Source organism: Diabrotica virgifera, chromosome 8, assembly GCF_917563875.1.
Source record: "Diabrotica virgifera virgifera chromosome 8, PGI_DIABVI_V3a".
Lineage (NCBI taxonomy): Eukaryota > Metazoa > Arthropoda > Insecta > Coleoptera > Chrysomelidae > Diabrotica > Diabrotica virgifera.
The window spans coordinates 76,823,537-76,850,227 of record NC_065450.1 but is presented as its reverse complement, the minus strand read 5'-3'; the positions used below and the strand labels follow the sequence as shown (position 1 = coordinate 76,850,227).

The following is a 26,691-nucleotide window of genomic DNA, read 5'->3' as shown; positions in this document are numbered from 1 at the left end:
TTTTTTAGTTTCTGACTTTCATAATATATAATATCGTATGGCATTTTTGCCTTTCGGACAGTTCTGGCGCCAATTACATCTTTAACCCTGTTTCAAGTAACTAGTGTCGATGTACATTAGCCCAGGGGGACCGACTGCTTAACGTGCTCTCCGAGGCACGGTGAGACGGCTCGTGTCATTATTGAAAATGAAAATGGTTTGTCTTTAGCAGGGCTCGAACCCACGTGCACTGGCGTATGAGGCCAGCGATTATGCCGTTACTCCACGGCCGCTCGCTCGACTTTCACAATAATTATCTTTAACCGAGTTATTAAACCTTGAAAATGGTTATTTTGGCGTTTTTAAAATTTTAAGTCGCTAATAACTCGATAACAGTAAATTTTGGAGAAAAAAAGGCCCAAGGGATCAAAAAAAAATTTGTACGAAGTGAAAAAATTATGTATTTTTGCGAATTTGTTTAAAATCATTGTTTATCGCCAAACTTCACTAAAATCATTCATTATTGTACTCATTTGCCCTCATTTTCGGCAGTAAAGTAACACTTTGTTGTATTGAAAGAAGAATGTTACTTTACCTGCCGCGATAATTAATCAAATTAACCGAGATTGAATGTAAGTGGTCAATGGCAGCAATCGATTATTTATTTGAGTGAAATTAAAATTTATTTACTTTAATTATTAAAAATATTGTACAAAATTTATCTTATTATTAATAAAATTTATGTCAAAAAGTAAAATTCTGTAGTGTTTCGCAATTATATTCATACAAAATAAATCAAAACTTTACAGATTTAGTAATTAGGTAGGTATACAATATTGATATATAACTATCGATTAAACATCAAAACCGGCCATCATGCAAAAGTCATCTGTCATTACTGTCATACGAGATTTTTATTTCGTCTAAAATTAAAAAAAATTCCTCAAAGTTGTAAGTATAAGTGTTAATGTTTTTTATGATTGACGATACAATTTTGTACGCACCACCTCAATACTCTTTATCGAACGCGTCTGTTCCTCTGCTCGTAATATCAGACTCGTTCGATAAAGAGTCACTTTACTGACTGACTTTACTGAAATTGGTTAAACAATTTTTCGACCGCGGTACCGCGTGACACCCTGTGTATTTGTTATAAGGATTGTTATACGGATGTATTTCTTTGAGCAAGTTTGTGGAAAAAATCGAATCAGAATAATTTACCTAACGGGGGCGACGTTACAGACTATACTAATAAGTAGTTGAAACGGCCAAAACAAAGAAACGCACACTCATCAAAAATGCACTTGAGATTCTCGTATAATCAACATTTACTGAATCGATCCAGGAAGAGTCAACTCCAACTAGTAAAAGTTGATTTACATTTTTAAAATCAACTTTTACTGCTCGTTTCAGTTGGAGTTGACTCCAACTAGTTGGAGTCAACTCTAACTGAGAATCAACTTGAACTGTAACATACAGGGTGGGGCATTAGTGTGACAAAGTCCAATTACTCGTTTGTCGTAAGAGATACGAAAAAAAGTTATTTAGGTAAAAGTTGGGGCACACATAGCACCATAATTTAAAAATATTTTCAAATATACAGGGACGTGCGTATTGACAGGGTGACACAAACTTATGTTTTTTTAAATGGAACACCCTGTATATTTTTACATTTTTGGATTCTCCTCAATGTTTTCTTTCTTAAAATATATGGCTTTGTAATATTATACGAGGTAGTTTAAAAGTTAATTACGTTTTTTTGTTAATTTCGTAGCAACATCGACACCCTGTAGAATTGTAGTCATTTGACATCAAATTTTTATTTTATGTCCAAACGACTTTTAATATAGTCTACTATTGTTAAACATTAACGGTGTAGCGAAATGTTAAATTTTAGTATACAGGGTTGGTCGAAACTCGGAATGAGTATTTTCTTTGTTTTCTTAAATAGAACACCCTGTATTTTAGTATTGTAATGAAATGATATTTTATCGTACTTTTTTATTTCTTAAGCATTCCCTATACCTAAGTGCTTTAATTTGTAAGTTATTCGTGATTTGTTAAGCCAAACAATAAATGCAAGAAAAACTACGTGAAATTTTATTAGGTGGCCGTGAAAATATTCAATCAAAAATAATTTTTCAAAAAAAATACATCATAATCTAGCCTGATCCTTAATTTATTGATATTGGATGAGATATCCAAATAAATTCGTAGTTAAGATTGTTGGTGCTCAAAATATTAATAAAAACATACAATATTCTACCTAGTCGGCTATGACACTAAATTTCTTTAAACATTTGACATTATACTATTTTTATAGTTCCAGTTGCTTTATTACCATTACTACATAATATGAATAATTATTCTAGTGAGGAACTGATAAGATTTTTGTGCTAATGGAGTATACCAAAAAGTGCTACTAGCAATAAGAATGTTTCATCAGAAATTACCTGATAGACGACAACTAAGAAGAGAAACGTTTAAAAATATACTAAAACGGTTTCAACAGGCTGGACACTTAGATTATGATAAATCTGATCGAACAAAAACTATTGTAAGTGAAAAAAACAGGAATTAAATGTAATCCTTAGTTTCACTGAGGATCTGCATATTAGTACAACCGTTCTTACAATCTAAGTATCTAGTCTGTTGAAACCGTTTTAGTACACTTTCAAAAGTTTCTCTTTTTGGTTGTCGTCTATCAGGGAATTGCTGATGATAATTTTTTATTGCAAGTAGCTCATTTTTGTTATACTGTCCTAGCACAAAGCCATTTTAATCAGTACCTCATTAGAAAAATTAATATTAGTAATGGTAACAAATCAACTGGAACTATATAAATAGTATAATGTCAAATTTTTAAGCAAATTTTGTGTCATAGCCAACTAGGGAAAATTTATATGTCTGATTAATATTTTAAGAACCAACAACCTTAACTACGAATGTATTTGGATATCTCATCCAATATTAATAAATTAAGGATCAGGCTAGATTATTATGTATTTTTTTTGAAAAATTATTTTTGATTGGATATTTTCACGGCCACCTAATAAAATTTTACGTCATTTTTCCTGTAATTAATGTTTGGCTTAAAGAATCACGAATAACTTACAAATTAAAGCACTTAGGTATAGGGAATGCTTAAGAAATAAAAAAGTACCATAAAATATCATTTTAGTACAATACTAAAATACAGGGTGTTCCATTTAAGAAAACTCAGAAAATACTCATTCCGAGTTTCGACCCACCCTGTATACTAAAATTAAACATTTCGCTATACTGTTAATGATTAACAGTAGTAGACTATATTAAAAATCGTTTGAATATAAATAGAAAATTTGATGTCAAATCACTACAATTCTACAGGGTGTAGATGTTGCTACGAAATTAACAAAAAAACGTAATTAACTTTTAAACTACCTCGTATAATATTACAAAACTATATATTTTAAGAATGAAAACATTGAGGAGAATCCAAAAATGTAAAAATATACAGGGTGTTCCATTTAAAAAAACATAAGTTTGTGTCACCCTGTCAATACGCACGCCCCTGTATATTTGAAAATATTTTTAGATTATGGTACTATGTGTGCCCCAACTTTTATCTAAATAACTTTTTTTCGTATCTCTTACGAGAAACGAGTAATTGGACTTTGTCACACTAATGCCCCACCCTGTATATACTATTATATATATACTATATATTTACTATTGCACACTATAACCCAAAATTAGTTTTGTTAAGTGAAGCAAGAACCACGCAAGATATATATGATAAAGAGATCATGATAGAAAATTATAAATGTATTAGATGTGATTCAAGTAGTAGGTACACTGGTGGTGTATTGTTATATATATTCAGAATAATTATGAATTTTCTTATGTTAAGTCATTTGTCTTACATGGTAATTACTGGTGTAGATTTATAAGGATAAATTTAATTTCTTCCACTTGGATTGTTGGATGTCTTTACCACTCGCCGTCAATCAAGTTCAGATGCGAAATTTTTGGAAGATTTTGAAGAAATATGCGATAGTTTATTGTCTAGGAATAATAAGTGTGTATTAGTAGGTGATTTTAATCTTGATTTTCTTAGTGATAGTTTTTATACTATAAAGTTTAAAAATCTAGTTTCAATATATGGCTTAAATCAGCTTGTAACAAAACGGGAAAATGAGAAACAAAATAAATGGTCATTGTTTAAAACTCATAGAAACCATGTCGTTAATTTATTAAAAGCTAAAAAAGATAAGTATTATCTGGAGAAAATTGATAGGTTTAAAAATGATCCAAACAAAATGTGGAAAACATTAAAAAAATTAATTAATGTTAAAAACTTTAATATTCCTAGCTGTATATGTTTTGTATAGATGCGGAGCATAATGTATTAAGAGAACGCTTGGAGATTGCAGAAAATTTTAACACATATTTTGTCAGGAGTATAACAAATATTGTCGAAAATATTGATTCAATAAATTCCTGGACCAATACCAATAATAATTTATATTTAAATTTGAGTGAATTTAAACCACTGTCAATGTTAGACTTACGTAAGATAGTTTATAGTATGGACAACAAGTTCTCCATACATGAAATATTAAATTCAAGGATGGTGAGGGAAATTTTTGAATCAATTGGTCACGTTATACTGAATTTTATAAACACTTCTCTAATGACAGGTAGAATTCCTACACTTTTGAAAGTGAGTACAATTGTTCCTATTCAGAAGATTTTGAATACAAATAAAGCTAGTGAATTTAGGCCCATTAACACATTACCCCCAATTGAAAAAATATTAGAGATAGCAGTTTATGACCAACTACTACTAGAACACGTGGGAAAAAATTCAATTTTAATAAATAATCAGTCCGGTTTTCGACAGAAACATTCATGTGAGTCAGCTTTACAACTGACTCTCTGTAAACTTAAAAACGATATTGATAAAAACCGATACGTAGTAGGTGTTTTTCTTGATTTTAAAAGAGCCTTTGAAACTATTGATCGCCAAATACTCCTAACAAAACTACAAAATTATGGGTTTGTAGATAAAGTACACAAATGGCTAAGTGATTGTCTTAGTGATAGGAAGCAGATAGTACGTTTTGATGGGGCATTATCCTCTGAACATTATATCAATGTTGGGGTACCACAAGGTAGAGTATTGGGGCCTCTCTTATTTATATTGTATCTAAATGACATAGACCTATATGTAGAAAGTGAATTTATTAATCTTTTTGCGGATGATACTTTTGTAGCTTTTAGTGATATTAACCTTGAAGTAGCGATTCAAAAAATGAATAATACATTAGAAAAAATGGCTAAATACTTGGCATCAAATAAATTAAAATTAAATATTTCCAAAACTAAAGCAATGATCTTTACAACAAAACACAAATATAGCCAATTAAATACCGATAACATTCTGCTGCAAGTAAAAAATGAAAAGATTGGTATTGTAAGATGTGTTAAATATTTGGGGTTTCAAATTGATAGTTGTTTGATTTTGATCATCATTTTGATTATATTGTCCGTAAAATAACGAAAAAACTATATTTTTTAGCCGAATATCACAAAATATATCGACTCAAGCTAAAATTACAGTTTTTAATTCAATTATTCAGCCACATTTTGAGTACTGCGTAACTACATTGTATATGTTTAATTTAAATAAACACAATCAACTACAAAAACTACAAAATCGTGGCATGAGAATTATATTGAAAACAAATCGACTTACACCTGTATCATAATATGATACAGGTTTTCGTTATTTTACGGACAATATAATCAAAATGATGATCAAAATTCAAACAACTATCAATTTGAAACCCCAAATATTTAACACATCTTACAATACCAATCTTTTCATTTTCATATATGTATTATATGCTACAGGTTTTAAATTGGTTCACAATTGAAGAGAAACTGTATTATTATACAATGATTTTGGTTTATAAAATACTTAATAATATAGCTCCAGATTACTTTAAGCAGTTTATAGTGTACAATAAAAATGTGCATGATTATTCTACAAGAAATATGGGGAATATTTACATAGCAAAAACAAATTATAGAATGACGATGAATTCATTATAGGTCTGGATCCCGCGTATGAAAAAAAATGATTAATAGCAAGCTGAAAATTTGTTAATAGCTTAAGGGTGTCTAGTCGGACAAACTTTGATATATGGGAACACTGGAACAGGGGCAGCTTTAATTGTGGAACAGGTTAAAAATTTGGAACGGTCAGACCACGAAAACGGCACATTTATTTTGTCCGACAGAACAGACTTAAACTCTCCGAACAGAGATTAAACTCTCATGCAAAAATCAGACTGCTATTTATCACCAAATGACAGGAATTATGACAGGTGATAAATAGTGAATATCCTCTTAGTTTTGACCCTATGCTCTTCAACAACCATGATCTGAATGTTCGTCGGATGTATCCATTGTAATCGCTTTGTTGCTTTGTTTAGAAAACATTCACGCATTTAATATAAACAATTATTTAAGTAAAACATATGCAGGGTGTTTGGTAAAGAATGGACCATAGCTTAACCTCAGGTTTCTGAGGTTAAAATATGCCGATTTAAGCTAACTTACCTTTGTACAAAGTTTATAATAACCGAGATACAGGGTGTCAAAGTTAAACTTTTTTTATTTATTATTGAATATTTCCTGACAGGTATGAGATAACAACATGAAATTTGGTATGTAAGGGTTTTTTGGGTCAAAAAAACTAAATTCCCCACCAAAAATTATGTATTGCCCAGAGGGCGCCACATACGCCTTCCAGCACTCATGTATTACGTTCAATTTTTTTTATCCCTCACTCTGTATAATTTTGACATTAAAATTTTTATTCTTCTAGTAGTTTTACTTAAAAAAGGTATACCTCTCTCATCTTCCTAAACTCAACCGTTTTCGAGATAAACGCATTTTAAATCTGCGATACACCATCATTTTTAGCATATCATTAGTTACACCCGAAAAATAACTTAAAACCATAATAATTGTGCCAGTTCTCAAATTTATGTCATTGCATCGCAAATTCCATTTGAAGAAATTTGCGATACATTTTTGGATAATTTTATGGTTTTAAGTTATTTTTCGGGTGTAACTCAATGATATTATGCTAAGAATGATGGTGTATCGCAGATTTAAAATCCGTTTATCTCGAAAACGGTTGAGTTTAGGGAGATGAAAGAAGTATACCTTTTTTAAGTAAAAGTAATAGGAGAATAAAAATTTTAATGTTAAAATTATACAGAGTGAGGGATAAAAAAAATTGAACGTAATAAATGAGTGCTGAAAGGCGTATGTGGCGCCCTCTGGGCAATACATAATTTTTGGTAGGGAATTTAGTTTTCTCGACCCAAAAAACCCTCACATACCAAATTTCATTTTGTTATCTTATACCTGTCAGGAAATATTCAATAATAAATAAAAAAAAAGTTTAACTTTGACACCCTGTATCTCGGTTATTATAAACTTTGTACTAAAGTAAGTTAGCTTAAATCGGCCTATTTTAACCTCAGAAACCTGAGGTTAAGCTATGGCCCATTCTTTACCAAACACCCTGTATATACGTAATAATCGTAAACATTCAAAATGAACTTACATGGTGTACAATAAATATATTATACACGGCTCACTAAAATAATTAGTTACGCCCCTGTACTACTGATTACTTAAAATTCAAGTAGTATTTATGTAACCTTTCTGGAAACTCCAGGTTATTGTTGAGACTCGCATTTGAACCCCTCGCCGGGGCAGATCGTCAAAAGCTTCCTAACGAGAATCATCTCTAATCTATCGACGCTCCCGCTATTCGTAAAAAGGCCGCATTTTACCGGCTTTTTTTGCTATCGTTTTATACCGCTCAGATAATTCAATCTGCTCAGTATTATCGACGATGATTTATTTAGCGTATTAGTGAGTGCCTTACAAATGAACCAAATGGATTATGGAATTCAATCAGAGCTCTGATGTGACACGTCATCAAGGAATAAAACTGTAAGTACTCTACATGTATGTGAACATAACTTATTAGTCGTGATACTGTATGCATTTTGAACCATATACCTCTCGTAGCAAATATTCTTTGTGCCATTTATGCAGATAATACTTTAAATTACATATGAAAAATCGTTATCTACTCTTAACCAGCTTACCTATGGGAATATACTCTATAACCGTACAATAAGTATAGGTTACTATTGTTAAGGATACTTTACGTATTGCCTAAACATTTCTGTTCCATCGAGCCGTATCATATTAATTATTTATTAATTAAATCCTCAAGGTCCTTCGTATTTGCATATTTTGATAATCTCTATTCTGAGAATAACGGTTTTTCATTTATAGTGTCTTTCTGTTGCATTTGGAAATTTCCAAGCCACGCCGCCCCGGCACAAAAATAAAATATTCCTCTCTTTCTGCACTCAAATTCTCAGTATTTAACCCAGCACGTCTCTACAATAGCTGGTAGGTTGTTAAGCCCGGTCTACACGTGCAATTTCAGAAACTACTTGCTTTGTTCAAATAAAGGAGTCGTTTTGTTTGTATGAAAAAATATTTGCATATATTACATTATTTTATTTTCGTAAATATATTTTTCTGTTTATAGTATACAAAAAGTGTACTCATTTCTTGGCTGATAGTACGGGTGTTATAATTTTAACATTGTTTGTTCAACCTTTTGATTTAAATTAAATTTATAATTTTGAATCCGATTAAGCCTGGTTCACAGGTTACAAAAATTATTAAAAATAATTTTGTTTTCTTGCATAAATTGTAAGTTTTTGCTACATTTAGCTTCGCTTAAGCTCATTTTACACTTCTAGAAAACTATAGAAAATAAATAATTGTTTTTTCCTTCAATTTAATTAATTTAAATACTTGTTAAGGGTGTCTCACACTTGCTGAAAAATACCCATTTTGGAAAATTGCATATATTTTGAAATTTTATAGTTTTGCATTTCATATACTAATCTGCGCTCATACAGGGTGATACTATTAAGCCAATCTCACACTATTAAACGTGTAATATATAATATATTGTACATATTCTCTCATTTTCGCATCGATTTATAGGTTTAGACATTTGCAAATAATCTATCTAATCTCACATTCTCGCAACATGGCTGACCGATCAAAATATAACCGACAGAGGCTCACCGCAAAACTTGATATAACCAAGTTGGCTGATTCGGTTCCCACAACTCTTAATTCTCTAAACAAATATAAAATTCGTGAAATAATTTCACAACTCAAACATTCTTACGGACTTTTCCGCGATGCTCAAAATGTGCTGGAGACGATCCCCGAGGAACCTACCCCCTCTACTGATTCCTCTGTGGTTTTTGATAAATATTTGGATACAATTTCTCTATTGGAAGAAAGGTTAGAGGTCATTGAAAGTTCTAATGTGACTGCTACCCCCTCCCTCCAATTTGACCCTAATTCTTCTCTAACCTCACAGTCTATGGCTAGGCAACGAACAGTAAACCTCCCTCGTATTCAGTTAAAACCATTTAGTGGCTTAGTTACTGAATACAATTCATTCATTGAGACCTTTGATACAATAATAGGATCTGATACTACATTAAGTGATCTGGAAAAACTCATTTACCTCAAAAGTTTTCTAACTTCCGAGCCTTTGACGCTTCTCGAGCATATCCCACTCACAGGTGACAATTACAAAATAGCCCGGGATAACCTGACACAAAGGTACGCCAACTCTAAATCGCTTATCAAAACTCTCATCTCTCAAATTCTTGATGCGCCTCCTATTTCTGGAAACGCAAATCACTCACAATTAAGAAATTTTCATACGGTCATGTCAAATAATTTCAAGGCCCTATTGAACTTGAATAGGCCCCCTTCAGATCTCTTGCATTTACTTCTCATACATATCGCTACTCAGAAACTCGACGCACCTACCATTAGGGCTCTTGAGTTCCAATCCGGTGGTAGCCAAGCTACCCCTGATTTTGTCCATTTTCTAGGGGAAATCGAGACACGCGTTGTTCATCTTGAGAATATTCAATCTCAATCAAAACCAAAATCGACTACTACTTCCAGACACTCTTTACACCTAGCCTCAGACACTTCTACCAGTAACCTTTCGCCTCGCTTAGGTCCTAAGAAATGTTCCTATTGCAACGACTCTCACTCGATCTACTCTTGTCCTCAGTTCAAGCAGTTGAATTCTAAAGAACGTTTTAGTTTTGTCAAACAAAATAAATTTTGTATTAATTGTCTTGGGTCTCACATGCTCGATCAGTGTAAATCCAAATTCTCTTGCATAGTTTGTAAATCTCGTCATCACACGTTGCTCCATTTCGACAAAACGGGTCATAGTAACCCTTCCGCGGCTGTTGGCCAACACAACTCAAATAATCATAATAAAACCGCTATCTCAAATAACTCCCATACACAGGGTAATTCACAACAGGGGCCCTCACATGTTAGAGCTCCTGAAACGGAAGTTAATCTTCAAAATTCGACTCCACATTCAATGGCTCTATCTGCAGCCTCGCTTGATAATCATTTGGTGTTATTAAGCACACTCCAGGTCTATCTTGTCGCTCCTAGCGGCAAGAGGGTCTTCGCAAAGGCACTTTTAGACTCGGCCTCACAGGTTTCATTTATTAGTGCTGACCTCGTAAAGGAACTGTCACTCACCACTAGAGATGGAAAATTACGGATCAATGGAATTAACTCCACCTCATCCTCGTCTCAATCTATTGTAGATACAACAATTTTCGCTGTCGCTAACGACGTTCCTTTTGACATCTCGTGCTCTGTACTCCCAAAGATAACAAATCCGCTTCCTCAAATTTCTATTTCGGCGAGCAAACTAAACATACCCTCAGAGATACCATTAGGTGATCCGATGTTCCATGTAACATCCCCAATTGGTATCCTGCTCGGTGCAGACCTGTATAACGATATCATTCAACCTGAAATAATTCGTTTGGGAAAAGGTCTTCCCGTTCTTCAACGCACTCTACTCGGGTACACGATATCAGGGTCAGTTCCAGACTTTGCTCTTAAGTCGAAAAATACTAAAAAGGCTTTGGAATTTTATTCAAACTCTCTCGTTACTTGTTGTTCTCATAACACTCCTTCCGCCGTAAATGAGCCGGTAGTGTCCAACGAGGAACTATCCGATCATTTACAAAAATTCTGGGAGCTGGAAGAAGCCGCTCCTCAGAACACCGATCTCATTAATGATCACCCCGCTGAAATTAATTTTGTAAAACATGTTAATGTTCTCCCCAATGGACGATATGAGTCCACACTCAATCTCAAACTCCCTATCGAAGATATAGACATGGGAAATTCGTTTCTCTCGGCAAAAAGACGTTTTCTCAGTCTCGAGAAACGTTTTCAACTCAACCCTGATTTATTGGAAAAATATCAGGACATTATATCGGAATATCTCAATAACGGACAAATAATTCAAGTGCCGTTAAAAATGCTAAATGACTCAGGTAAACCTAATTACTTTCTCCCTCACTTTCCCGTTTTCAAATCCAACTCTACTACTTCCACTCGTATAGTTTTCGATCCAAACAATAAATCGTCTACGGGAATCTCCCTCAGTGACGTCATAGACAAAGGTTATGTCGTCCAACATGAACTTTTTGACATTCTCGCTAAGTTTCGTCAGTTTAAATTCGCACTAGTAGGCGACATCAAGGCTATGTTCCTACAAATCGCCATTTGTCCCACTGAAACATTTCTGTTAAATTTTCTCTTTAGGGACAATATTCAGCAGCCTTTACGGTGCTATCAATTTCAAAGATTACCCTTCGGGCTCCCAAGTAGCCCATTTATCGCTCAAAGAGTTATCAAGCACATCGCTGACAACAACAAACATACCCACGAACTTGCTACTAGTGTTCTGCAAGAATCTATCTATATGGATGACCTGATCAGCGGTGCTGACAGTCTTCATGAATTAAGTTGTCTTTTCGAACAATTAACTTCTTTGCTAGAAACCCATGGTTTCCTCCTCCACAAGTGGAACTGCAGTTCTTCAGAATTTCTGTCTCAACACAATTTAAATCCCGTCTCTGAAGTCAGTCTTAACTTCACGGGATCTGATAAAGTCTTAGGCATATTCTGGGATTCAGAACGCGACCACTTTTCGTTTAAAACTCCTATCTTCAAATTGGCTAATGTTGTTACTAAACGTACTATTCTCTCCTACATTGCTACTTTGTATGACCCGCTAGGATGGTTATCCCCTGTCCTTGTGAACGCTAAGCTCTTGATACAGGAAATATGGTCCCAGAAACTGGACTGGGATCAACCCATTGACTCACCCATCATTATGAAAAATTGGCAAAACCTCTTATCGACATTCAAAACTATAGAAGAGGTCAAGGTACCTCGATGCTTACTTTTACAAAAGAAAGTTGTTGATGTTCAATTAATTATTTTCACCGACGCATCGGAAAAAATATACAGCACTTGTGTGTATCTCAAAGCGACATACTCAGACTTTTCTGTATCGTCGCGGCTTATCGCTTCTAAAAACAAAATTTCTCCGCTAAAAAATAAACTCACCATCCCCAAATTGGAACTTTGTGGAATAGTGTTGGGAGTCACTCTGGCTCATAGACTTTTTCACATCTTCAAGAAAAATTTGAGTATATCTTCATCTCATCTCTTTGCTGACTCTACAATTGCCTTGTCTTGGATACTTTCTAAAAAACACATTTGGAACATTTTTGTACAAAACAGAATTCAAAAGGTCAATTCCTTGTTGGAAACTTTTCCTTGTGATTTCCATTTCGTCAGAAGTCACGAAAACATCGCTGACCCCGCTTCCAGAGGGATAAATGTCTTTGATAATCCCCAGACCACCGAAGACTGGTTATGCGGACCTAGCTTTATTAGAGACAATCCCATCGATTTTTCTCTTCATCAAATTCCTCATTTTCAGGATGATCTTCCTGAATTAAGGAAGTTAGTTGTCTCAAACATAGCAACAAATCACGAACTCAACGACACCTTTGAAAATCTATTCGCTAAATCTTCTTCTTTTCGTAAAATTCAAAGAATTGTCGCTTATCTTTTTAGATTCATCAGTAATATTAAAAAGAAAATAAATAACTCTCCACGAGATACGGATATATTGACGCCACCCGAAATGGAGATCGCTGATCACGCGATCATCAGGTATATCCAAAGTATCTACTTTAAAAAAGAGATTCTTGAATTGAAAAATGCTAAACTCGTGACCAATAAAGCCATTCGTACACTCAACCCCTTCCTACAACATAATGATGGGCTGATTCGTGTGGGAGGACGTCTCCGACACGCCCCCATATCGTATAATCAAAAACACCCCATTCTACTTCCTTCTAAATGTCGAGTTGTAGAACTAATCTTGACTCAAGCTCATCATAAGTTATTACATTCAGGCGCGCAAACAGTACTTTCGTATGTCAAAATGAAGTACTGGCCAATTGACGGATTAAGACAGATTAAACGCTTAATTCGTAAGTGTGTAAACTGTTTCCGATTCATGACACCCAATTCTGTTCAACAGATGGCAGATATGCATCCCGATCGTGTACTCCCCACTAGACCCTTCCAAGTCGTCTCAGTGGACTATGGGGGGTTCTTCTTAATTAAGTCCTCACATTTGAGGAAGGCACCGCTTTACAAAGCATACGTAGCCTATTTCATTTGCATGAGCACTAAATGTGTTCATATCGAACTCGTCACAGGATTAAGCGCAGAAGCCTATATTCTTACTCTGAAAAGGTTTATTGCCAGAAGATCCACGCCCAGTATTATTTGGAGCGACAATGCCACAAATTTCCATGGGGCAAAAAATGAAATGCGCGAATTCTATGATTTTTTCTTAAATCAAAATAATTCGGAACAGATTAAGGAATTCTGTACTCAAAACTCCATAACTTTCAAGATGGGTGTTCCCCGCAACCCCCATCAATTCGGCCTCCATGAAGTAGGAATAAAGAGTGTGAAGTATCACCTCTATCGAATTATAGGAAATTCCCACTTCACCTTTGAAGTGTTTAACACAGTATTATGCCAAATCGAGGCTATTCTAAATTCGAGACCCATCACTAGGATGTCGTCTGACGCCAATGACTTCGCTTTCCTATCTCCAGCTCACTTCTTAGTTCAAAGAAGTTTAACCGCGCCCCCTGAACCAAGTGTTTCAGAGATACCTGAAAATAGGTTGAATCTTTTTCAGCGTATTAGTAAAATTCAACAGCAATTTTGGAAATTGTGGAAAAAAGACTATCTTTGCCTCCTGCAGCAAAGAAATAAATGGACCGACCCTACTGACCCTGTCAAGATCGGGGATTTGGTTCTGTTGAAGGAGGATGGTACTCCTCCACTCTTATGGCCAACTGCCAGGGTAATAGATGTATTGCCTGGTAAGGATGGTCTAGTTCGTACTGTCAAGATTCACACTACTCACGGTGATTTTCTTCGTGGTATTACGAAAATCGCTGTGATTCCCCTGGAAGATTAAAATCTATCCCTAGGGGGAAAACTTATCGTTTTCCTCCATTTTATCGTTGTTACCCCTTGTGTATATAAACTCTAATTTCTTCAAACATTTCTTATCGTTGTGCACATCTTTGCCAATCCCCTCTCTTCGAGGTGATATAGGCCATCTCTCTCGCCTGTCGCCCCCGGCAATATGTACAATAAATATATTATACACGGCTCACTAAAATAATTAGTTACGCCCCTGTACTACTGATTACTTAAAATTCAAGTAGTATTTATGTAACCTTTCTGGAAACTCCAGGTTATTGTTGAGACTCGCATTTGAACCCCTCGCCGGGGCAGATCGTCAAAAGCTTCCTAACGAGAATCATCTCTAATCTATCGACGCTCCCGCTATTCGTAAAAAGGCCGCATTTTACCGGCTTTTTTTGCTATCGTTTTATACCGCTCAGATAATTCAATCTGCTCAGTATTATCGACGATGATTTATTTAGCGTATTAGTGAGTGCCTTACAAATGAACCAAATGGATTATGGAATTCAATCAGAGCTCTGATGTGACACGTCATCAAGGAATAAAACTGTAAGTACTCTACATGTATGTGAACATAACTTATTAGTCGTGATACTGTATGCATTTTGAACCATATACCTCTCGTAGCAAATATTCTTTGTGCCATTTATGCAGATAATACTTTAAATTACATATGAAAAATCGTTATCTACTCTTAACCAGCTTACCTATGGGAATATACTCTATAACCGTACAATAAGTATAGGTTACTATTGTTAAGGATACTTTACGTATTGCCTAAACACATGGAACTTACCAAAAAACGTCAAAATCACAAAAGGCGAAACCAAAACCACACCACCAAACAAGGAGAAGTTTATCAAAAAGTTTAACATTGCAGCTATTGTAATTTGTATCACAGGTTACAGGTACATGCAGTGAACCATCACACTTCAAAATGAACTTTAACGAATTATAAACGTAAATGACCAAATTAAATTACTATAAATAAATATTACCATTTATTACTATCACCAAATGTGACCTTTTGATCACATTCATCATTTTTGGGAGTTGCTGAAGAGTTATTCCAGTAACAAGGTCGTATCCTTTTTGCATTTGTCGATCTTTTTTGGATCGATGTTGGGTTGTATAATATTCTTTACTTTATTTTTTGTGATTCCTTTTTTTTAGGAAGTTCTATTTGACAAGGTTTTGCGAGTACTGAAATAATATCTTATTCAGTTTGTAGTCTCTTCTTAGTAGTCTTAGTATTTTCCGTCATTTGGTGTAAAGACTTTTTTAAGGTGTATCTGAAATGTTTCGGCTTTTTCTAGTGGACTTTTTGCCCATTTTCCTGTTTCTATATTATACTGGTGGGATTGTATAGTTCTATCTTGGGAAAAATCCATAGAATTTAATAAACCTGCATATACAGGGTGAGTCATGAGGAACTGTACATACTCCTACCTCGTATAGAGGCCCCTATTGGGAATAACAAATGACCATTAAAAAGTGTCTGCTCCCATTGTTTAATAATATACAGGGCGAGTTTCGCATTTTGACAGAAATTTGTATTCGTCATAATTTTTGAACGGTCAGATCGATGTGTCTCTTATTTTGACCAACCGTTACACTATTACCACCTAATCAACTGATTTATTCAAACTAGAAAAAAATCAGGTCCGGCTTTAAAAAATTAGTTCGTTTGGGTCTTAGAAAAAATTTCACTCTGTATATGCTTTTTGAAAACTCTAATATGAATTTTACAAATTAGACAAGTAGGCAATTAAAATGGCATATTTTTTTCCACACACGATTACTTAATTTTTTATAAAAAAATCAAATTTGACTATGAATTATAAGTTTGGTAAAGTGAACCATAGATTTAAAAAAATTAACTTTTATTAAAAAAATTTATTTTTTTTTAAACAAATATTTAATTTATGTTACCACCCAATCAACTGATTTATTAAAACTAGAAAAAATCAGGTCCGGCTTTAAAAAATTAGTTCGTTTGGGTCTTAGAAAAAATTTCACCCTGTATACGCTTTTTGGAAACTCTAATATAAAATGTACAAATTAGACAAATAGGCAATTAAAATGACATATTTATTTTTTTCCCCACACGATTAGTTAATTTTTTAGTAAAAAATCAAATTTGTCAAAATCGCAATTTTACCATAAAAATAAAAAAAAATAAACAACGTTTTTCTTAAAATAAAAGTTTCACCATTTTTTTTTCTATAACACGTCCAGATCTAAAACTCCCCATAACACTTCTCTTTGGACTCTAAAGTTTAACATAGACGTGATCAAATAGATAAATTTTAAATTTTTTCACTTAATTTTTGCGATTTATCTTTGCAATTCACGAATCTGCACCTTTTATTTTTAAAAATTCATAACTTTTACGAGAAGAAGACTGAAAGTCTACGACAATTTTCATAGTCTTCACAATGGTAAGAGATATGTGCTGTAAAAATTTCTGAAAAAAAATATTAAAATGGAACTGAGTTGTAGCGAATTAAACCGTGATTTCATTTTTTTTTTCATTTTTAGGTTAAAATTCCGATTTTGACAAATTTAATTTTTTAATAAAAAATTAAGTAATCGTGTGGGGAAAAAATAAATATGCCATTTTAATTGCCTATTTGTCTAATTTGTAAAATTCATATTAGAGTTTTCAAAAAGCGTATACAAGGTGACATTTTTTCTAAGACCAAAACAAACTAATTTTTTAAATCCGGGCCTGATTTTTTTCTAGTTTGAAAAAATCAGTTGATCGGCTGGTAACATAAATTAAATATTTGTCCAAAAAAATTAATTTTTGTAATAAAAGTTAATTTTTTTAAATCTATGGTTCACTTTACCAAACTTATAATTATTCATAGCCAAATTTGATTTTTTTTCTAAAAAAAATAAGTAATCGTGTGGGGAAAAAAATAAATACCCCATTTTAATTGCCTATTTGTCTAATTTGTAAAATTCATATTAGAGTTTTCAAAAAGCGTATACAGGGTGAAATTTTTTCAAGGACCCAAACGAACTAATTTTTTAAAGCCGGACCTGATTTTTTTCTAGTTTGAATAAATCATTTGATTAGGTGGTAATAGTGTAACGATTTACCAAAATAAGAGACACATCGGTCTGACCGTTCAAAAATTATGACGAATACAAATTTCTGTCAAAATGCGAAACTCGCCCTGTATATTATTAAACAATGGGAGCAGACACTTTTTCATGGTCATTTGTTATTTCACATAGGAGCCTCTATACGAGGTAGGAGTATGTACAGTTCCTCATGACTCACCCTGTATATGTTTCGTCGATATGACCAAAACTTTTGATAGAGTGCGATTAAAGGACGTGTTAGAAATAATAAGAAAAAAAGGTCTAAACCACAGGCTAATTAACCTAGTACACGCAGTGCCGGATTTACCACTAGGCCAACTAGGCCGCGGCCTAGAGCTGCAAGCAAAAGGGGCCCACTCTTCTACTAAACATGTGGTACGATATTTTACAACGTTTTGACAAGAGTAGCAAAACATTGCAAAATACCGCTACAGACTGAATATGACTTGCAACATATACAAATCTCTAAAGGAGTACGTATTGAGTCTGAGACACAACTTTGATTCCTATGAAAAAAAAGGAGAAAAGTGTTGTCTAAAAAGGACACCTATATTTTTGAAATAAAAAGACGCCTGAAAAGAAAAGCTCTTCCTGGCAGAGACATAGAAGATGAATCCACTGAACCCCGCTTTAATGGCAAAGAAGACTTAAAGATTAATGCATTCAATGTTATACCTAATTGTCAGGCTTTATTCAGAATTGAATGCAAGGTCGTAAGTTTATTTCAGTCTTAATGAAAAATTTGGATTTTTAAACAGCTTAGCGTCAATTTCCAATGAAGAAATCAGGGAAAAAGTTTCTATTTTGGCTAAAAAGTATCGATTCCATTATGATGGGTACTTTGTTGAAGAGCGCGTTACAGTTCAAAGGCTTTGTTGAAGGATATTTGATGAAGAAAAAGAACCTCATGTGATGTGAAGTTATGGGGGGTCGTTCGGGGTAATTTGGCCTAGGGCCGCAAGTACCCTAAATCCGGCACTGAGTACACGATATTAATACACAATGTAAAGCAAAAATAAGAGTAGGACATTTGACAACAGAAGACATAGTTATAAACACAGGCATTCGTCAAGGCGATTCACTGAGCCCTTTCATATTTAATTTAATAATGGAGAAAATGATAGAAAACTTTCCCAGAACAGCTGGATTTAAGATGGGTAACACATTCTTCAGAGTCGTTTGCTACGCTGACGATGCTGTCCTTATCACCGATTCTGAAGACAATCTCCAAAGGCATGCATGCATTTAATACTAAAGTTGAAGAAACTAAATATTCTCATCAACACCGAGAAGACTAAGTGCCTATTAATGTCCATAGAATCGATAAGATGCAAATTAGAAATTGACTCCAAAACTGTGGAACAGGTGAATCACTTCAAATATCTTGGAGCGAAAATAACAAGCTATGGAAATCTCTTAAAAGAGGTCAGAGTACATGAAAGCAGCTAGAATCTCGGGATGCCTGAAAGAAATCGTATGGAAGAACAAATATCTAAATACTGAAAGCAAAGTCAAAATATATAAATTAATTGGAAAAGACTGCAAGACTGCAAGACTGCAAGACTACACACTTCTAAATAGGTCAAGACGGCAAACAGGTGTATGTTTTCAAAAAACTTTTGATAGTGTGTAAAAAATATTTTATTATCAGCTAAGTACTTTCGACACATAACGTGTCATCATCAGAGCTTCCTAAAAGGACATATTTAAGATAAGATTTTTTTATATAAAAAATAAGTGAAAAACTTACGTCCTCTTATAAAACCTTCATAGAAGAGCAGTTGCTAAACGACACAATAAAAAACATGTATACTGGGCAAAAGCCACATATATAGGGTATAATAACCCTTTAAAGTGAATAAAATCACATCTAAATTCTAAGAATTTACCCTAAGAAGGGTTATTATACCCTATATATGTGGCTTTTGCCCAGTATACATGTTTTTTATTGTGTCGTTTAGCAATTGCTCTTCTATGAAGGTTTTATAAGAGGACGTAAGTTTTTCACTTATTTTTTATATAAAAAAATCTTATCTTAAATATGTCCTTTTAGGAAGCTCTGATGATGACACGTTATGTGTCGAAAGTACTTAGCTGATAATAAAATATTTTTTACACACTATCAAAGGTTTTTTGAAAACATACACCTGTTTGCCGTTTTGACCAAAATATATAAGACAACAATAAGACCTATTATAATATATGCGGCAGAAACAAGACCAGACACAAATAGAACATTACAAATGATGAAAACAGTTGAAAGGAGAACACTAAGAAGTAAGTACCTATACAAGGCAAATACTCCAGGGTAATAAGCTAGAAATAGACCATGTTCGGGACACTCAAAGATCCAGGTAGCTGACTACCTTTTTAGTTATTGTATACATATAGGATGAAAACCTACCTGTTTCCTGCATATAGTTCGCGTCCGTTTTTTAATTATTAACAATTTAGTGCAAAAATGACCCCATTTTTTGCACCCCATTCAAAAGCTAAATAGTTGACATAAAATTACAAAATTTAATTTTTTAGAACATTAAAAAACCTTCAAAATGCCGAATTTTTAAAGTTAAAAAGTTAATTTGTTGCTACCCAAACTGCAAAATAAGTGAAAATCGTTATTTGTTAATAACTTTTACTAAAACTACCTTATAACTTTAGTGTCAGTGGCGGCTAGTCCTATGAGGCAGGTGAGGCAGTGCCTCACCGGTATATCAATCGACTCTTTACGTTATTTCGTTATTTCATCATCAATTCTTTAAATACAATTTAACTGTTTGAAATTTGCTAAATAACTTTATTTTCGTTATTTCATCATCAATTATTTAAATACAATTTAACTGTTTGAAACCTGCTAAATAACTTAATTTTTATTATAAAACTTAATAACTTTATTTTTATAATAAAAAATAAAATAGGTAGGTACGGCCCTGACCGGTAGGTACCTACCCTACGTGGGAGTATATATGCGTCTCATTCTCACTTTCTCAAATTATAGCAGAAGCACTGCCTCAGATGGGTCCTTGTCTAGCATATTACGAAGCCGGCGGTGATCGGTTGGCCGCAATAAAATTTAAACTGAGAATAATTTTTGGAACCGGGATTAAATATCCTTTCAGAGGCTGGCAAAAATATGCCTCTAGCGTGGTTTTGCAGTTTTAGTTAGGTAGTTTGTTCTGGTTACGTGTACTTGGCCTTCTTACACTCTGGTTACTTACTATTAGTATAATTAGATGTTTAGAATATTTTATCATGCTGTTGCTAGCTGTATGCCATTTTGCAAATGTCAATTAAATAAGTAAATTAATAAAAAAATTAGAAATTATGATTTATTTCCTAATAATTTTACTTTTAAGCACGCTGTTTAATAAAAAATATAAAAAACCAAAAAAATAAAATTTAACCCTTAGTTTATTTAACATAAAAAATCAATCTTATAATATAACAGTAATTTGCTAATATAAGATTGGTTCCAAATGAAATTATCACGTGTTTGAAGGTATATTGTTTGAGCACAATAATTTCATTTTGGCAAGTGATTAATAAAAGAATCAGTCAACAGCGTAACCAGGATGATCCTAAGGGGGTATGGGTCTCTGGGGGTATGGAATTAAGGAGGATGTTAAGGGTATGGGGCGCTTATAACCCCTAAAAAACCCCTGGTTACGCCACTGAAATCAGTTGTCCGTTCTTGTCATGTAGTATATAATGTAAATTTTGTTTAATATGACTGTACATACAACGCTGATGAGACCAAGAAATGACGAAACGTCTGACTCACACTGTTTTGATATGTGGTATCATATTAATTATTTTTAGCTAAAAAAACAGCTAATAAGAGTATGAATGATGTTATAGACTTAGAACTTTCGACTTTCTTTTGCGAATAAAATAATTGTTATTTAATATCGTTTGCAAGCCTTAAAATAAATACGGTGCCGTTTTGTGACGTTATGACGCCACAAAATCGACCCTCCGGCTATTAAACAAAAGCTAACCATAATAATACAGTAAACTCCCTCTATAACGAGAACTGAAATGGCGTACTAATTACCTCGTTATAAGCGGATCTCGTTATATCAGACAACAATATTATGTAATATATTATGTTTAGGATGTAAAAGAAGAAGACCAACGACAGACAGATGTCAGCGACGTAACGCCATTCCGGATAGCGTCATGTAACTTGTAAGTTGTAGCTTCTTGATTGCTAATAAAGATTTGTATGAACAATACTGTTTAATATTTGATTTACATGACGAAAGGAACTTAAAACAGTGCATATCACCACTACTGAAATGTTTTGAAGCCTCCTACATAGTTTATTAGGTGTCGATCATCGACTTCAACAATGAAACTTGGCCATCGCAAATTGTAAATTTCCTACGATATTTAATATCGGTCGACAGATAAATAGGAAGGAAGTTACAGGCGGTGGAATTTATTACAGCACTGGCCTCGGTAAGCATACAGATGTTGGACATACCTCGTTATAAGCGAAACTTCGTAATACCCGTGTTCGTTATAGAGAGAGTCTCTGTAATACTCCTCAAGTGTAGTGTGCCTCACCATCTTGTTCTACCACGAGCCGCCCCTGTTTAGTGTTTCACCCAAAGTTGGGTATTCAAGTACTTAACAAACCCTCAAAATTTAAGACCGATCCATTAATTAGTTTAAGAGTTATTCTAATTATTTATCCCAGAGATTTTTATTTTGTAATAACATAAGACAGAAAAGAATGAAGATAGGGCAATTCTGCGTATGCAAAATGAAAGTAGAAAACTGATGTTATCAAAATGCACTAAAAAAAGATAAAAAAAGAATGTGTGTGTACTTTGTACGCACGTAAGAAGTTATACTTCTATTATATGATTATATGATTATAAACGAAATTAATATACTTTTTATTTATATTTTATTTAAATATTAAACTAATTTATACTTACTACTTCTCAAACATTTTTATTAAAACAGTGCCAAAAATTAAAATAATAAAAGAATAAAACACACACAAACACATTAAAAATGCCACAAATGATTTCTGAAATTAATTGTCGGAAAAATTTTTAACTAAATACGTATTTTCTGAAAATAAAATTATATAATAAATATACTTACAATCATAAAATGTATAAAAAAAATAAAAAAATAAAAGTTTCTATTGGGATTCGGAACCAACTTACCACGCGGCTAGTATTTGCGTTGTATTGGGGTTCACTCGCATTAAAAGCTTCGCCACAGAGACAGTTTGTCATTATGTGCGAAGATCGACTAACTAAACGGATTAAACTTTTGACATTTTCAACTTATGTAAATTAAATTATTTTGATTTTGAATTGAAATGATTTAGAATTGAAAAAATACAACAAAACATAGAATAAGAAAACAATATATTAGGTGAATATTGATAGAAATTTTGATGGTAATCAAATTATGTAATAGGTATCGGAGCCCGGATAACGACTAATAAATTTCGCAATCACTTGCATCGTGCAAAGTGGCTATGTTCAAATATCATAACAAAATTTGATCAACTATTTATAAAACACTTACCAGTGTAAGATTCTTTAGCTTTGAATAAGCGAGATCTGCGGCACTCATACTAGTCACAGTTTGATGGGCTTTCACATTAGCATGCAACAATCATCTCTTCTATGTAAATAAGTCCAAAAATATAATATTAAAACTATTTAAAAAGGCAGTATAACCATTAACTAACTTTTTGTTTGTTGTTTCTCTTCCTACAAATTTTAAAACGCAACAACCATACATTATAACCAAACCACAGTCCCACAGCTGTGCCACAGCTGCCACATTGGATAATTTTTGTCATGTCATTTGAACATCCAATCAGAACAAAGTTATAATGCGCATGCGCCCGGTCGCTAGGTTTTACCATATAAAAATTCACCGTCATTACGCCCGTAAAGAAGTATAACTTCAAAAATTATCTAATATAGGCAAAAATCCTAATGCCAAATTTGTGAAATTTTGTAATTTATAAACATTTAAAATAACTTTAAAAATATTGTCCGTAAAAAATCATTTTAAATGTTAAAAAAGCTGGTATTTTACACGAATTTTTAAAAATGTAGTTCAATTGGTGACTAGTCGTGGTAAGTGAAGGGGGAGCTGGGAGCCGACAAATGCACGAGTTGAAAAACTAAAAAAGGCAACTTAAAACTACTATCATTTTCTATATCTAGGGATCTACTGAATATATTTTGATCGTTCTTTTTTTTAATTTGTATTTAATTTTTCTGTACATTACAAATATGCAATTTGTCTAGACATTTATTAATTAATAAACAGTCTAATTTGTTTAAACAATTTTTGAAAAAATAAATTTTTCCCAAAACTCCATGATTTTAATCATACTATCGTTATTAATCATAAAAAAAGTTAAGGTATACTTTAAGAAATAAATTATCTTCAATAAATAATTATCTAATAAAAATCATTTATTTATTAAAGTGTACTTTAACATTTTCTATGATCATTTATTAATTAATAAATTTATAAACAAATTGCATATTTGTAATGTACGTATAAATTACATACAAATTAAAAAAAGAAAGATCAAAATCCATTGAGTTGATCCGGAGATACAGAAAATTATATTCCTTTGAAATTGCTTTTTCGGCATTTTAACTCGGTGGATTTGTAGGTTCCCCTAGTAATCGTTTGAACTACATTTTTGAAAAATCGTAGAGGGTGCTGTGAAGGTACAATGTATGTGCAAATTTTTTAAGAAAAAATACAAATTCCATTCTTTAAAATGGCATTAACGAGATTCTTTAATTATTATAAACACATTAGCTGTGAATTAAAAAAAAAACATAAAGCTAACTTTTTCCCAAATGAACCTAAATTTTTTATTTGAAAATTCGTGTTAAAATACTATCTTTTTTCGAATCTATAGAAATATTGTTTATACGGACAACATTCTTAAAGTTATTCTAAATGTTTATAAATTTACAAAATTTCAAAAATTTGGCATTAGGATTTTTGATTATATTAATTATTTTTTTATCTTTTTTTACTACATTTTGATACTATCACTCTTCTACTCTCATTTGGCATACTCAGAATTGCACTATCTTCATTATTTTCTGTCTTATCTTATTGCAAAATAAAGGTCTCTGGGAAAAACAAATAGAATAACTCTTAAACTAATTAATGGATCGGTCTCAAATTTTGAAGGTTTGTTAAGTACGCCAATACCCAACTTTGGGTGAAACACTATAAAGTTCTAAGTTAGTTTTAATAAAAGTTATTAACAAATAACGATTTTCACCTATTTTGCAGTTTGTGTAGCAACAAATTAACTTTTTCATTTTCAAAAATCGGCATTTTGAAGGTTTTTCAATGTTCTAAAATACTGAATTTTGTAATTTTATGTCAACTATTTAGCTTTTGAATGGAGTGCAAAAAATCGAAAAAGTCGCGATTTTTGCACTAAATTGTTAATAATTAAAAAACGGACGCGAACTCTAGGCAGGAAACAAGTAGGTTTTCTTCCTATAGGTCTACAATAACTAAAACAGTAGTCAGCTACCTGGATCTTTGAGTGTCCCGAGAAAATCCTTATTACTCTGGACTACAAATGATGAGAACAGTTGAGAGGAGAACACTAAGAAGTATACAAGGCAAAACTCTACGTGACAGAGTAAGAAGTGAAGACATCAGACAAAACTGTAAAATACAGGAATACAGGAAGGTGGGTCAGACAGAGACGAAGATATTGGAACAAACATATAAAGAGAATGGAGGACAGCAGTCTCGTTAAAAACGCAAAAACGAATAACCCAGTAGGTAAAAGACCACATGGTAGACCACCAAAACGATGGCGAGAATGCTGGACCTCATCGTCCGGGAAAGACTTGATGGCAATGAACAGGCAGTAGCCTACAAGCATGATCGATCATGCTAGAAAGAAGAAGAAGAGAGAAGAAGATTGAATGTTCGTCGGAGGTATCATCGTAATCGCTTTGTTGCTTTGTTTGGAAAACATTCACGCACATAATATAAACAATTAAGTAAAACATATCATACGTAATAATCGTAAACATTCTAAATGAACTTACCAAAAAACGTCAAAATCACAAAAGGCGAAACCAAAACCACACCACCAAACAAAGAGAAGTTTATCAAAAAGTTTAACATTGCAGCTATTGTAATTTGTATCACAGGTTACAGGTACATGCAGTGAACCATCACACTTCAAAATGAACTTTAACGAATTATAAACGTAAATGACCAAATGAAATCACTATAAATAAATATTACCATTTACTCTTATCACGAAATGTGACCTTTTGATCTTCAAGGATGAGTGCTATTTACAAGTTTTTGTCTTACCCGAGAATGTTTAGTAATTACAATAATCGACTTTATTTTTGAACAGATTACCTACATAGTTACGTTTGTCTAATTACTTAGCCTACGTCACTGTTCAACTGATTTACCTGTTACACACTTATACCTACCATAAATACAATGATTGATTTGCATAGGTAAATAAAAAAATCAAAGGTTTATCCTTTTCTAGATAAAGCTTAGTTAGTATTTATCAATTTAGAGGGCATCAAAAGATCAAAAATTCTCATTCTTGATTGATGAATACATACATGTGGTGTCTACAAAAAATGAGAATATTTTCATGTATGATAGATTTCCAACCCAAAAATTTTCCAATTGATTAAATTATTCACGAGGATGTATTGAAAAGTGATTATTAAACGCTTTTCTTTAGTTCAATAGTTTGCGTCAAATTTTTAGACGTTAATTTGCCTGCCTTTTCTTCAATGCAAATTAATGAAAATTTGCAGACATATGCATTCGCGGGAGCAATACACGAATGGTCAATAAAAATATTTTTTTATGTTTATTAATTGTTTAAATAAAAAAAAACGATTTTAATAGAAAATGCTTAAATTCTCTTGTTTTTTACATTGTAGAAACTTGAAACTTTTACGGATTGTAGCTAATGATATGAACTATACATAATTTCACTTTTTACGTTAATTGTTTACGTTATGCTTCATA

The 26,691-nt window shown here is 32.9% G+C and overlaps 1 protein-coding gene across 2 annotated transcripts in view; it reads right to left on the bottom strand.

The window, feature by feature from the left end:
* LOC114340511 (uncharacterized) overlaps positions 1-26,016 on the bottom strand; it is a 60,903-nt gene extending 34,887 nt beyond the window's left edge. The window contains exon 1 of one of the 2 annotated variants that reach the window (XM_028291259.2): positions 25,731-26,016. In XM_028291259.2, the coding sequence (XP_028147060.2) occupies positions 25,731-25,809 (79 nt within the window). In that variant the 5' untranslated portion in view covers positions 25,810-26,016. Of the gene's footprint in view, positions 1-15,325; positions 15,478-25,730 lie in introns of those variants that run through there. The other variant, XM_028291260.2, reaches the window with a different exon arrangement.
* Between the last annotated feature and the right edge of the window lie 675 nt (positions 26,017-26,691).